Source organism: Strigops habroptila, chromosome 2 (assembly GCF_004027225.2).
Source record: "Strigops habroptila isolate Jane chromosome 2, bStrHab1.2.pri, whole genome shotgun sequence".
Classification (NCBI taxonomy): Eukaryota; Metazoa; Chordata; class Aves; order Psittaciformes; family Psittacidae; genus Strigops; species Strigops habroptila.
Window position 1 is genome coordinate 111,808,822 of NC_044278.2, and position 13,942 is coordinate 111,822,763.

At 44.7% G+C, this 13,942-nt stretch overlaps 1 protein-coding gene across 2 annotated transcripts in view; it reads left to right on the forward strand.

Annotated features, from left to right (window-relative positions):
- The first annotated feature begins 2,106 nt into the window (after nucleotides 1-2,106).
- The window catches only part of MTMR2 (myotubularin related protein 2), a 61,089-nt gene continuing 49,253 nt past the window's right edge, over nucleotides 2,107-13,942 (forward strand). The window contains exon 1 of one of the 2 annotated variants that reach the window (XM_030475768.1): nucleotides 2,107-2,381. In XM_030475768.1, the coding sequence (XP_030331628.1) occupies nucleotides 2,302-2,381 (80 nt within the window). In that variant the 5' untranslated portion in view covers nucleotides 2,107-2,301. Of the gene's footprint in view, nucleotides 2,382-6,610; nucleotides 6,669-13,942 lie in introns of those variants that run through there. The other variant, XM_030475769.1, reaches the window with a different exon arrangement.

Below are 13,942 nucleotides of genomic sequence, written 5' to 3' on the forward strand. Positions count from 1 at the left end.
TATATATTGTTTTTATTCCCACTTGACTTTTTTTAAACAACTGCACCTCTACCAAACTAAGCTTAGCAGAAGGAATAGAGGTAATACCAACTCGCCACAAGGCTATTTGATAAGATGTGAAAGGGAGACACGCACTGCTCTGTGCCAGGTCCACAGTGCTGACCTTTTCCAAGGGTTACCACTCTCAGGAGCTCCATCCTTGGAAAGGCTGGGAAAAGAGCGGCACCAGTGGGAAAAGGAACTGCAATGGCTGCTTCCCCAGAAATGCAAAACTACTGCTGCTACAGCACCCCCTGTCCGCTGGTCTCCAAAGAGGCCACAGTCTGCTTGCCCAGAGAGAGGTGGGGATGGAAAGCTGAAGAGAAGAAAGGGAGAGAGAGTATCTCATTTTCCACTAGTAAACGGTACTTCTGAAAGATTTATTGCCCCTAAATAGAGGGGAAAAAGAAATAAAAATCAACGTTTAAAAAAATGTTACAGCTGGAACAAAGTCATCCAGGGTCTACCAATCTTTTCATTGTAATAATGTCAAAGCGTTTTGTTTGGATTTTAACAGTGCAATAAACCACTAGAAAAGCCTCCACAAACTCAATTTTCTGAGGCTGAAAAAACCCCACCCCATCACTAGACAAACTCATTTGCCAATTTATAAACATTTTGTTCAGAAGGTTAAGTAAAAAATACAGCAAAACCCCCCTGCTTCGACAAAGCTGTGTTTTGAAGTTTAAACCAGCTTCTGAAACATCCCACATCAACTGTGCTCAACAGCAGCTGATAGGGACTAACGGAAGAGCGATGGAGGCAATCTCACAGCTGTATCATGCAGTCTCAGGCGGGGCTGCTGCAACCCTGCTTCAGCATCCTGCTCATGTTCACGGGCTTGTGCATGGTTTAAACTGCTCTGGAGCTACACTAATGATAGGAACAAAACAGCAAAAAACAGAGGGAAATACATCAACTAATTTAGTCCTTGGAGCACAAAGAGAGATGATGTTTCAGTAAGCATTTTACAGCCACAGAGTATTCAGATGTTTAGAAGATACATGGTTAATGCTGCTTCGAGGTAGTGTTTCAAAAGGGGAGGTCCATTTGGACTGATGCTCCTGATACTGTGTGCTTGCTTTATCAACAAGCAGGCCTTACTTACTGGAACCCCACCTGTCTAGCAACCTGTCCCCAGCAATTCAGTCTCTTTGCCTCGTGGGATTTTTGCCAAAACAGCTGTGCATTTGGAAGACACCTTTCTGCTGGATAGGGGAGGTTTAAGATGCAATTCCCCAGTCTTCATAAGCAATGCCAACAGCTTTCCTTGTGCCAACCAAGCTGCTCTGAGGAACTGAATCAATGTACCATGGCTCTTCCTGCAGAACATTTAATACTGAGCTGTGACTGCAAAGCTTCCTGGGCACGAATGGTGATGGATATACAAGAGTTGATGGTTAGGTAACTTCTTTCCCTGCAAGCACGCAGAGGATCTGTGCAGCATCCTGTGGACTCATCCAACTTTGAGCTGCTGTGATCCACACAGCTCCTGAGGGATAACCTCAAAGGGGATTCTTGAGCAGATATGGGCAATTAAGAATTCCAGGAGCACAACTATTGTGATGGGGCTTTGAGCATCCTGGTCTAATGGAAGGTGCCCCTGCCTGTGCAGCGGGGTTGGAACTAAATGATCTTCAAGGCCCATTCCAGCCCAAAACATTCTGTGATTCCAAGTACACAACTGAGGACAAGAGGGGGTCCCACCAAAGCCTCTAGCAGCCTAACACGAGTAATAAGACGACTTCAAGGGGGAATCCTTGAGCAAGACCTTGCTCTTAGGGATGACCACCGTGCCCCAGGGAGCGAAACCGCGAGCTGCCGCCTTCCCTCGGCTTCCAAGAGGCCAGAAAGGGAGATCCTGTCCACTTCTATACCCACATGAGCAAACACCTCCACCCGCTGGCTGGCTCCCCCGTACCTCACCCTCCACTCCCCCCTTAGGCTGGAGGGATGAGGACCCCGCGGGCGCCGGCTCGGCTCACGCAGCGGGAGAGCAGGCGGGGCCTGCTGAACGGAGACCGGGCACAACCCCAACCCCTTCCCTTCAGTGTCCCTCAGCCAGGCGAAGGGACAAGGCTGCCCAACGCCCATCCCCTTCCCGCTGCCCGCCCGGCTTGAGGGGAAGGGCCCGGGGAGGCAATGCCGCCCCGCCCTCCCCGCGCGGCACGCCGGGCCAACATGGCCGCTTCCCGCCCCGCCGGGCGCCCTCCGCTCGGCTGACAGCGCGCTGCCCGCCCCGGGGCCGCCCCGCCGCCCGGCATGGAGGAGAGCTCCAGCTGCGAGAGCCTCGGCGCCGGGCGGGCGGCGGCGCGGCTGCCCAGCGGCGACTCCCTCTCCAGGTAACGGCCGCCGCCCGCGGGGCGCCGGGGCTGGGCCGCCGCTGCAGCACCGCTGCGGGGCTCGGCGGCTGGAGCGGCCCCTCCTCAGTCAAGAGCCGTCGCGGGGTGTGGGGGGAGAGGAAAAGGGCGAGGTGGGGCCGCCAGAGGAAAGGAAAGCGGGGGATGGAGCTGGTGCCATTTCCTCCCTCCGTGGGCAGGAGGCTCTGGCGTGTCCCCACCGCCGGCGTGTCCCCGCAGGGTGTCCCTGTGCTCGGTTCGATGTGCCTGTGTCGTCGGGCGATGGTTGCACCATCAGGCGTGGGCACTGCTCCACTGCGGCCAAGCCCGGTTCCTTCTGACAGGCGTTTAGGTCAGAGCAGCGAGTGCCACCGCCACCGCCTGTCGCATAAACAGCCCCTCCTCAATAAGCGAAGCTGTGCGACCTCTCTTTGGTGTGTGCCAGGGATGGGGTTTAGGAAACCAGCAGCCCAGGTAGAGCTCTTGCTGGATGGGGTCAGGTAGTGGTCGCCAGGCTCGATTGCTGGCCTTCCTTCTGTTCCAAGCCAGGCCTCTTACCCTGGGTGCTTTCCCAGTAAACGAATTGAGATGCATTAAGGATTTGTGGGTTTGTCCTCATTGGTCTTTTTCTGAGAGCTTGGACTTCACAATCTGATATGGCTTTTAATGCCATGCCGTTGTAATTTCCAAGGTGTTATATCCACTAGAAGATGAAACACTTTCCCTGTTCCTCCCACTCTCCTCAGGCTGTTGGTGAAGTCTGAATTTTGTGAAAGCCACATCTCGCTTGGGCTGTGTTTGACGCAGGGAGAGCGCGGTAGGGTAGCAAAGGGATGGATGCCTGGGCTGATGGCACAAGGGAGGCCCTGGGTTTGTGTCATATGGACCTGGAGGCCAGGAACAACCCGATGGTCGTGCAAGGTTGTCTATGTTCCTATCGGCCTGCCCCCCCTCACCATAACCCAGGTGGTAGCAATCACAGCATCCCTCATGTCCAGCCTCCTGCCATACACCAGCGTATCAGCTCTTGGGGTCAGATCAAGTCTGCTCGTTGCTTTTACCCGTCCTGGGGCTTGAAAATTCTATCAAATAGATAGTTGACTCCTAAAGGGTGGGATTGCACAGCCCTTCTGAGCAGCCCGTTGTCATCTCCTGGAGCCTTTCCACATAGGCACTGGGGCTGTTTCTCAGTCCCCCTGAAGTATGTGCTCCAGGCTCAACCACTTCTTACAGGCAGGTGCTCCAGCCCACCATCCCAGTAACACTTCCCTGAACAACTCCAGCCATTAATGTCCTTCCCTGCACTGGAGAGCTAAACCTGGCTGCGGTATTCCAGAAGCGCTCTAAGGAGTGCCAAGCAGTGGGGGGATCCTTCCCCTGGATTCTCCTGGTTCTGCCTCTGTTCTTAGAGCCCAGGGTGGCCTCTTTGCTGCCAGCATCTCTGTACTCCCATGCTGGGTTTTTCCTCAGCAGGACCTCCAAAGCCTTTCCCACAGAGCTGCTCCCCCAGATAGGCAGTGCCTGGTTTGCACTTGAGTTCTCTCATTCTTGAGTCCTTCATGACTCATCCTCATTTCACCCTCCGTCAAATTCTTGTCTGCTCTCTGTATCAGTTTCCTAGTGCAGTTTACCTGTGCCCTGTCAGGTGCCTACCTAATTGACCATATATTCTTCTTTTTCCCTCTGCATCATCTCGGGCAACTTGGACCCATCTGGAGGTCGGTCACTGCAGGAGACAGGCCTATGGACACAAAAGAGAGCTTAACCCAGAAGAGCCAATGGCTCCTGTTCAGCTCTTCAACAGCATGCCCTGCACAGATGGAACTGTTTGGGAAATTGAGATGATACATGTGTTGCTGTTGGAGCATGTGCAAGGCTATGTGCTCCAAGCCCTGGAAGGCCCGAGACTTGAACAGATTTCTTGAGATATAAAAAAGCTTTCTTAAAGCTTTCAGAATCTCAACTTCTCTATTCCAACACCTAGAACTCATCTAGCCAGTTTTTTTTATGTATTCCATCAAAATATCTTTTTCTTTAATCAGATGTTGGAAATAACTGCAGCTGTAAAAGATTTATGCATTAGTAAAACCCCCCTCATCTTGAGTTGGTGTATGCTGTGAACATTTTAGTTGAAATGGTACGATCAGGGCAAAATTTTAAGAAGTAAAATGAAGATTCTTTTAATGAGAGATGCCTGGTGACCATCTGAATGTTTATTATCAACTTCCCCTGCAAATCTGGTGTATTTAATGCACAATAATAATTTTCTTATGAACTGGACTGTAGATTTCCATTTTCAGCAGTGTTTTTTTGAGATTTTTTTCATTAAAGGGCCCTGCAGTCTGATTTTATGCATCAGAACAACCTCTGAAGCTAATGAGGCTATTTGTATGCATCGAAACATACTTATTCTCATCTCTGCGATTGTAGTCTAATAGCTAGACCAACTTTGAATTGTTAACTTATGACTACAGAGATGTGACACATTTTCAGTAAGTGAGTTTGTTTAAGAAGAAAAAGTTAGTTTTGGGGATGATGTGAAGAGAACAACAGATCATGAGTGTGCTGTCATCAGTCTTTATAATCTGTTTTATTTAAAAGGAACATCAATAAAAAGATGAGTAGGTCACTCATCCCAGATTCACAGTTAGTGAGCCATGTGAGGCCTTACTGAGCTGTAGTTGTCTGTATTGTTTTAGAAGACTTGGAAAGGTGCTAGTATTAAATGTATACAGAAGTGCCTTAAAGAACATATATGTTTGTCTGTCTTTTAATAATACATGTGAGATAAGGCAATAATGGCATTTGACAGTGAAAGGTGCTTTGATATTTTAATAGACCCTAGCAATATGCAGTCTTGGTGGTCCCTGAGTAAGATATGGAAATAACTTACCAAATGTTACCTACTTTCTGTCCCTACTAGAAAAATGCTTGAAAAATTCCTCATGAGACTCAAAGAATAGCTGTTGTCCACTATAAAAACCCCCAGCGCTGTGGAAATTCTGAGTTAGTTTCAGATGAGCAGCTCACAGCTGATTGACTCAGCTGCCCTCAATGTTGTGCTGAAGCAGCTGTTCTGCTTTTCCAAGTGTAAGCTGTCTCACCCAGTGCTGGGTTTGGGTGGCATAGCACCGGGTTCTGCAGCTCTCTGTGGTTTCTAAAGGTCAAGATTTAGGATGGGCTTTCCCCTTGCATCATGCTTTCATTGAAGACAGGTGACCATGAGACAACTGCTCGTAAAGAGCTGTGGTGGTATTTAACTAGCAGCTTGCAAGGAATGCTTGTGTGCCTGCAGTGCCAGGCCAGGATCAACCTGTGAGACAAAACAAGGAGTGGGATGAAACGCTGATTCTAGTGCTTGAAGAGCTACAGTGTGGTTATGTCCAGAAGAGCAAGCTTTACTCAGCATTATGGACTGCTTTTATATCTACAAAATGTCCTGGGGATCCGGGGTGAGCAAGTGATAAACACATTTCAGCCGTGCTAGTTAATCAGACTTCTTCAAAGAGCGCTCTTGAAATGAATTTGTAGGTAGAGTTTGTTTGTGGGGTTTTTGTTTGGTTTTCTAAATCTGAAGTTGCATATGGACCCTCTGACCTTTCAATTCAAAGGAACAGCCGACAAAAGTCAGCCATAATCTTTCCTTTTGTGAACGGGAAGCCAGATAAAGCCGTGTATGGCTTCAGGAAAAGTCATGTGTTCTGATAAAAGGTGATGTCAAACTTGAGATATCTACTTTTTATTAAAAGTGATTAGTCATTTGGTTGATGCAGTCTGTGCGATCATGTACCATAGTTTCTGAGTGAAGGTGTATCTCTCTATTCATCTGAAATGTTATCTGAAAAAGCATATTACAGTTCAGTCTGAACAACAGTCTAATAAGATACCTAAGAGGCTTTCTGTTACATCTGCTGAAGGTAAATTTGTATTGCCTGTGCAGAAGTGTGGAGGTGATTGTACTGCAGAGAAACTGCTGTAGAAGACGTCAGTGATATTTCACCCTCGGTATAAAATGAGAGAAAGAGATAAGGCAGTGGGCAGATGTTTCCTGCCAGCGTGACTGTAGCAATGTTTGATGTTACCACTTTCTGGTTGCTTGTTACCACCTCTGTATGGGTGGTTATCATCCACAGAGGTCTGCAGGCACAGTGGATTCTGTGCATTGCACTTTTACTGAAGCATATGAGAATAATCATGCTTCTTGTCTTTGTGTTTGCAGGCATAACTCTGAAAACATAAACTCTGTGTAAATCAGTGCAGCAGGGTCTGTTGAAGCGATAGCTCCATGAGGTATGAACTCCCCCCTTCGTCTCAAATAAGGTCCTGTCAATACCTGGTCTGATTTAAGGCTACGTTGAAGGAATTCTTTCCCCACGAGTGAGAGTGATGCTGGAAAGAGTTGGGTCTGTAAGCTGTTGGCTGGGAAGGGCTCGCTAACACCACATTGCTACCAGATGTATGAGCTTTGCTGATTGAGTTGTTTTGTGATGAGTCATTGAAGTTAGAGTTTGAAAGGGAAGATTTTTGCCAGTTCTGGTGTTCAGTGAAATGTGAGTAGCTGTCATTTTCCTCATGGGCTTTGAGAGAACTTCTTGCATTTGATTTCTTATATGTGCGAAGCAGGAGTTCTCAGAGTTGTTACCATTAAAGACAAGTACGTTGCTGGCTGAGTGCTGATAATGAACTGGGTTTTGCATCTAAAAAACTTAACACTGTGGCTAGAACCAATTAGCAACTCCAGATGGGCTCATTATCATTAATTTTAGTATGTGAGTGATAATTTATAACACTTATTTGCAACTGAAGTCCATTCTGAGATTGTTTTTTCTTGTACTGTATATTGTGAAGATAAAAAGCAGTTTTGCCTGCTGTATTTTGCCTTTGCATATACGTTTGCAAAGCGAGGAGAATCTTTTCTTAGGGTCTGAGGGTTTGGGGCAGGAAATAATGAAAATAATAGTCAGTTAAAAAGACTTCAGAGCTTTTAATTTACACACTACACTTGTGAAGAGACCTTTGAAGAACTCAGGAATTGTTTTCAGTAGCAATCTTTGGCATGCACGTTTCTCCCCCGGCATTCATCAGAAACCATTCCTACCTTTCTTGGAGTGACAGACCTTCAGTCTTGGAAGTTTTCCTCTGTCAGGCACGCACACAGGCCCTCACCATTCAATAAAAGTGTATGTATTTGTTTTTTAAGTATTTTCCATTTGAGAATATGAAATACAATTGACACTCACCTGTTTTTATATTGTAATTAATGTTATATTGCTGTTTAAAGGCCTCACAGGCATTTGGGGTGCTATGGTTCTAGCTGCTCTACAGATACAGAAGGCAATAATTTCTGTGTTGAAGAACCAGTGACACCAGCTGTTTAAATGGGCCTAAGCCAGGACTACTCTATTTTCACTAAGGCCTGGTGGGTAATCTTACTAAGTTTTTGTATGTGCAGTTGAGTGCTGAGACTCCTTGCTGAGAGGTTGGGCAAAGAGTGAGAAAGTCTAAGGATGAGATTAAAAACTGCTGTGGAGAGATGAGGCAAGATCAGACAGCTGGTGAGGAGTAAAGCTGGGCTCAGAACATGACTCTCTTGGGTCCTATCAAGCACGCCTTCTCTGAAGAGAGATGGTAATGTTATGTTGATTAAGTCTATTTGCTAGACAGTTTGGGGTTGTACACACAGTTCCTTAACTACAGGCTATTTACAATAGAGACACAATTAGAGAACCTGAATTTTAAGATGAGGATGACCTCACAATGTCAAATTACACAATTCCTCTCTGTTACGTGATTGCACTCGTGCTGTGACCTCAGTTATAGGTTAACACCTGTCTCAAGCGTATTTTCATATCTATTTCTGATGTTTTATCATCTCCCTTCCTCTGCTAATTGTCTTGTAGCTCACGTACAAAGGTAAGAACTGCATTTGGAAATGTCATAACACCTCTTGAATGGCTCAGCAGAATCAGTTGTCCACAGTTGCTTTTTCAATAATCTTTTCCTGATGACCTGCTCCACTGTTACTGGTTTTTCAGTGCTGAGGCTATCAACTGGTATAAAGAGAGACCTAATCCATACATCGAAGGGCTTATGTTACCAGAAAGCTTAATCGAGGAGAAACCCCACAAGTATACGTTAGAAATGCATTGGAAACCTTCCAGAGGTCACTCTGATAAGGTGTCGTATATATAGCTGTGTAGTGTATATATAAGATGTAGTTGTAAAATAGGACATGAAAAAAGTGCTCTCATTATTTGTCTGTGGGAAGCCCATTCCACCATGAAGAAGAGGGTGACAGGAAGGTAATGTAATGTAGTACTTGGCTTGCAGAGGTGTTTGGGATAACCCAGGGAAGTGAGAATACAGAAGAGACACTGTCACGGTAATGACCCCTGTCTTAATTTTTAACCAGAAAACATCTGGCTCTTTTATAGCCCCAGCAACTGGGACTTAATTGAAGAAACAATCAGTGAAAGACAACAGTGGAACTTTTAAAGTATTTGTTTTTCCTTTTCCTACCATCTGCAGTTTCTTTTGCCAGGCAATGTTCTCACTCAGTAATTTTCCAGTGATTTCAAGGTAGCTCTGTTCCTTGCTTCTCTCTTGCCTCTCTGCTCCATGAATTCTTTTCCATTGCTTTCCAAACCTTGATATATTTGATGAAGAGAAAGTGTTCACGGTTTTCTAGTCCGTATCCCCTTCAAAGTGATGTCGTAGTCATTTTGTAGGAGCATTTGCACAGAGCTAACTTTTACAGATCTGGCCTTTCTGTATTCTTCTGGCCATGGCTCCAGAATCATTAGTGTTAGGTCACCCAATGGTACGAATTTGATCTGGGGCAGGTGTGGGTATGTGATCATATTTCTGCTGAACTAGTTAGAAAAACATGACTTTACGGTTTGGGCTTTTTTTCCTCTTTGTTCTGGGGAGACAGGCAACACCTGTTAAGAATAAAACAACATTTTTATGTGGATTTATTTACTGTGATGTAAAGAGGCTGCATGCCCGTACAAAATGTTACACTCAAAATCTTGTTCACGGGCGAAAAGGCAGCACCATCTTTATATAGCAAAGAATTTGTTAGTGTAACTGGAATTTTGAAAGTCTAATCATATTAGTCTAGATGCAGTTATTACAGAACAAGAATAATAATGCAGTTAAAGCTGTCACACGTACAGTTCTTTGTTTCTACCCTCTTCCTGGTGTTACGCTCACCCCTCACTTACTCCTCTGGGTCCCAGGGTTGCTGGTTTTATTGTGGTGGTGGTAGGTATTACAGTGAGTTGTCAGCATCTGGAGTCCTGTGCTGAGAGAAGTATGAGGTTCATGTTGATGGTTTCTGCTTTCCTCACTGTAGGATCCACCTGGGATCGTTTTAGTATGTTTGGTAAAACAACTTTACACCTGTCTCTTTCTTCATTGGTCTGTAATTCCACATTATATCTGATTTTTGCTATTTATAGTTGCTTTTATGGGTGTTAGATGCTATTTCTTTGTTCTCTTTGTTAGCCCTTTGTTGTCCAGCTCCAGGTCTGCATTTCTTTAACTGATGATTGATGAGTTGTTTATGGCCATGGTCTCCAGTGCCAAGCCTGTGCCCCATCTCTTCTCATCCTGTGCCTGTACTCCTCTGTGCCACATCCTGTGTCTCCGCTTCTCCCAGCCTTTGCTATCATACCAGGCTGTTGTATTTCTCTATACAAAGTCATTATGTTCATGGTAAGTAGCTCATTCTATATAGAATAGTTTCTTGTTACTGCTATCTGTGCAAACTGTGGTTGTACAGGACAAGTACACAAACAAAAATACAACAGTAGATATGGACACCTGGCCAATTACAGAAGTGCAGTCACAACTAAACCAAGTAAGGATGAGTGCCAAAATCAGTCATCAGAAGTTGGTTTAACCAGCAAATTGGATACCTTTAACAAATCAAAACTGATCAGTATCTCATTTGTAAGTGTAACACCTCTGATAAAGAAGTGAAAAATGTGGGATCTTCTGCTCCCATTTTACCCAACTTACTTTTGGAGTAGGATGTTCTTGAAAATTCAGGCTGTGTCCTCCAGTCTAAATGGGCTTCTTTCTTTCTTTCACTTCTACACTGAAAATGAGCCTGCATGTCTTATGGGAGAGTGCTTCCCAAGATTTTTTCCTCAAAGCTGAAGAAGCATGCTACCAGAATGGTCATTAAACACTGGGGTGTGAGAAGAAGAATGTGGTGGGACTGTCTGTGGATGTGCTTAGGACAGAGCAGTCTTGGCCATTCACCTGTTACCATCAGCTTCTGCTGATCACTGTTGCCTCCAGCACCACGGAGGGATATCTTTATCTTTTTTTGCTAAAACATATTCTGATTCTAGATTCCACCTTCTTCTTCTACTTCCTGCTTCCACCTTGCATAAAGAAAAATACAGGTACCCTAGGTGAGATTTGTCTCATCTCACTGGACTGACGCACATCTCTGCTAGTCTCTCTGGGTTTCTTTTTGTAGACAATGGGGAAGAGTGAGTCATCTCAGTTTCTCCAGGTGACTGTAGGGAGAGTTTTCAGTGAGTAATTCAGGTGTGAGGTGCACAGAACTCCCTTCCCATCCTTGTGCCGGGGGCAAAAAGTGCATTGAGGTTGGGTTGTCCTCCACTCTATAATAGGAAGGAGCTATTTCTTAACTCATGTAATTCCTCTTTTTTACATAGTAACTAAATCTGTAGGCAACCAAGGAGAGAGCAGAGATTCGTAGTCTGGTTTCCTAAGCCCTGTTTCTTCATGTATAGGTGTAATCTGTCTAGTTTGTCCACTAACAGTTTTTGTAACATTTGGACAACTTTAACCATGTTTGACAGAGGAGTCAAAGTAATGACTTAAGACAAGTTTTGCATTTAAACAAAGATGGAGATGGGAGGGAGGCCATGTCAGCTTTTCCATTACAGAAAAAACTTGTTCCTTTTTCACCATAGGGGAATACCTAGATGAGAAAGATGTCCAAAAGACTCTGCATGTATGTGTGACAGGGCTTCTCTCACTTCTTCTGTTGGAGAAATACATTATATTCTCTGATTTTTGCATTTCCTTCTTTCTCTGTGCTTTCTCTGGTGTCTGTTCAGTTGAAAACAATAGCAAATACAAACTTCTCTGCCACAAGACACTCATCTTTTGGAAACCAGGGTAGGATCTACTTCAGATTGACATATCTCCACATGAAGCAGGTATCTAAAACTTCCCTACCCTCAGAAGAGTCAATATATTCCAGAAGTAATTCAGCTGAATTACTGTGGGAGAGCTGAATTGACATCTAGACTACATTGCCTGGGTTCTCACTGACTAGGTGGGAGCATAGACATCTGTAGTATTTGTCATCAGGAGTTAAACCGTTCAGGCCATGTTGATCCTACTCTTCTTTGAGTTACTTTGTCTTTTGCATGTACTGATTTCTGCTTGGGGAGGTTGCAGTGTCAGGAGGAAGCATCTGTGGGCGATCTAAGAAGGATAGATTTAGGTTCTTGCAGGTAGATTCAGTTTCATGCAGGGGCTGGGCTGCCAACAGAATATAGTTGTTCCCAGTCCTTTCTTGATCCGAGTCTGGTAGAGCACGCAGCTGCACACTGTCTGCGAAAGCCTATCAAGGTGTTACACCACGTCAGGTTTGCTAGCTGATACAGGACTCTCCAGATTGCTGTATTTAGATATACTTCCTGCTTTTGATTTTTCCTCAGGATGGAACAAGTAATGTCACTGATGAGTAAATTGCTGGTATTTTTAATTCCTGTGGGTGTTTGGTTTATTGGGGTGAGTGGGTTGCGTGGTGTATGTTTGAAAGAAAACCAGAGCATTCAACAGTATGTGTTATGTTCTAACTAAGGTGTTTTTTAAATAGGGGAGTAGGTAGGAATCTTAAGAAAAATTGAAACAACACATGCACTGTGGGAAGTAAACATACATTTGGTTAAACTATTTAGAACTGGTTCTTAGTATGTAACTAGAAATTAAGGCACTGCCAGAATACAGATAGTAAAAGAGAAGTTTTATGTTTTTATCCAGTTCTCCTTTCTGTCCTAAGGTGAGTGCTTGCTAATGTAGGTATAAATTCTGTTTCTTTCCTTCATCAAGTTAATCGTTATTTTCTAGAACAACAACAAATAAATTAACAAGCAAACAAAAGATTTGATATCCTGTGTTTGTTTCCATTTTTACTGCTTCTCCTTGCTCTCAGCCTCTGGACTTGCTATTGCAATTTATTGTGGGACTGTCTGACTTTGCGTCGAAATCCTGATCAATATTTACTTCTATGGTTTTCTCTGGCTTAATATGTTTGAAAGGAAGAGAGTGGAAGTTTGCATGGTAAATATAAATGTTGGTAAACTGCAAGAGTGGTTTTCAATTGTATGTAGGATTTCCATCATCACTTTTGTCTGCACTCAGAGTAGCCGTGGAGACAGGTAGATGTTGCCAGCCCTCTTTCTCCTCTGGGGTACAGTGATAAATCCAAGGCTGCTCTGGTGTAGGAGATAGCAGCACTACCCAGGTCTCTTACTCCTCTGCCAGAAAATGTCCTGAGCCCTGGAATCAGCTTCTTCCACAGGAAGGGCTAGGAGATGTGATTGGTCTCACAGCATCAGGAAACACTTGGATTTGTCTTCTCAAGTTGCCTTTTTGCTAGAGGCAGTCATGCTGCATTCTGAGCCCCTTGGCTGTGGTCTGTCCATGCTGCTGTCTGGGGGAGAAAGCTGCAGGTTTGATGCTGATTTGACATGGCCCAAGTGATCGCATGCCAGACCTTCCATCAATCAGTGATCTCCCTAATGGCTTTCTGTGACTACAGCACTTCTTCAACCATGTGAAGCATGAGGTGATGGAACTTCTCTCCCTCAGCTGTTTTTTTAAGCTATTATTCTTGGGAGTGTGTGCGGGGAATCTTCTTCACTCCTCATTCAGTCCTGCCCTCTGCAGCATCCTATATTTGAAAACAAAGTCTCTAGCTCCTTCTGAACAGCACCATATGTTCCCCAAAAGCATCCATAATGTGTAGAGGCACGGAGATGAGCAGGGGGAGCACTGTTCTGGCAACACTGTTTGTGTTGACAATAAGCAGGGTTGTGTTTGGAACCCTTCTTCACCTTAGTCTTAATTTATTTCCAATGCTAAGGATCTGTCCTGTTTTCTTCCTTTTAGCTGAGCACTATCTCATACCAGCTGGATGCTTGTAAGAAACCAACCTCTTCTTTTGTTCTTGTGAATACAGATCATTTCATAGTTCTGTTCCATGTGCTGATGAGAGGGTATCGGTTGAGGCCTCTGATAGCTGCTGTTCTTCCTGTTATTTACCTTCTGGATTGTTTGACTCATGAAAGCGTGATACCGTGGGCTGCTCGCTGTTATTAATTACGTGCTGTGTATTGGTTTGTCTTTGGGTGTTGGCCTTCTATTCTCGGAATCTTGCAAATATTTAAAACAATCAGGCTATTGTTTAGCAAGTGCTTTACACACACTGTAGGCCTTTTGTGGATTTCTGTTGGAAAAAAAATAACAGAAGAATGACTAATGGAGCACGAACGGTGCTTGTGACA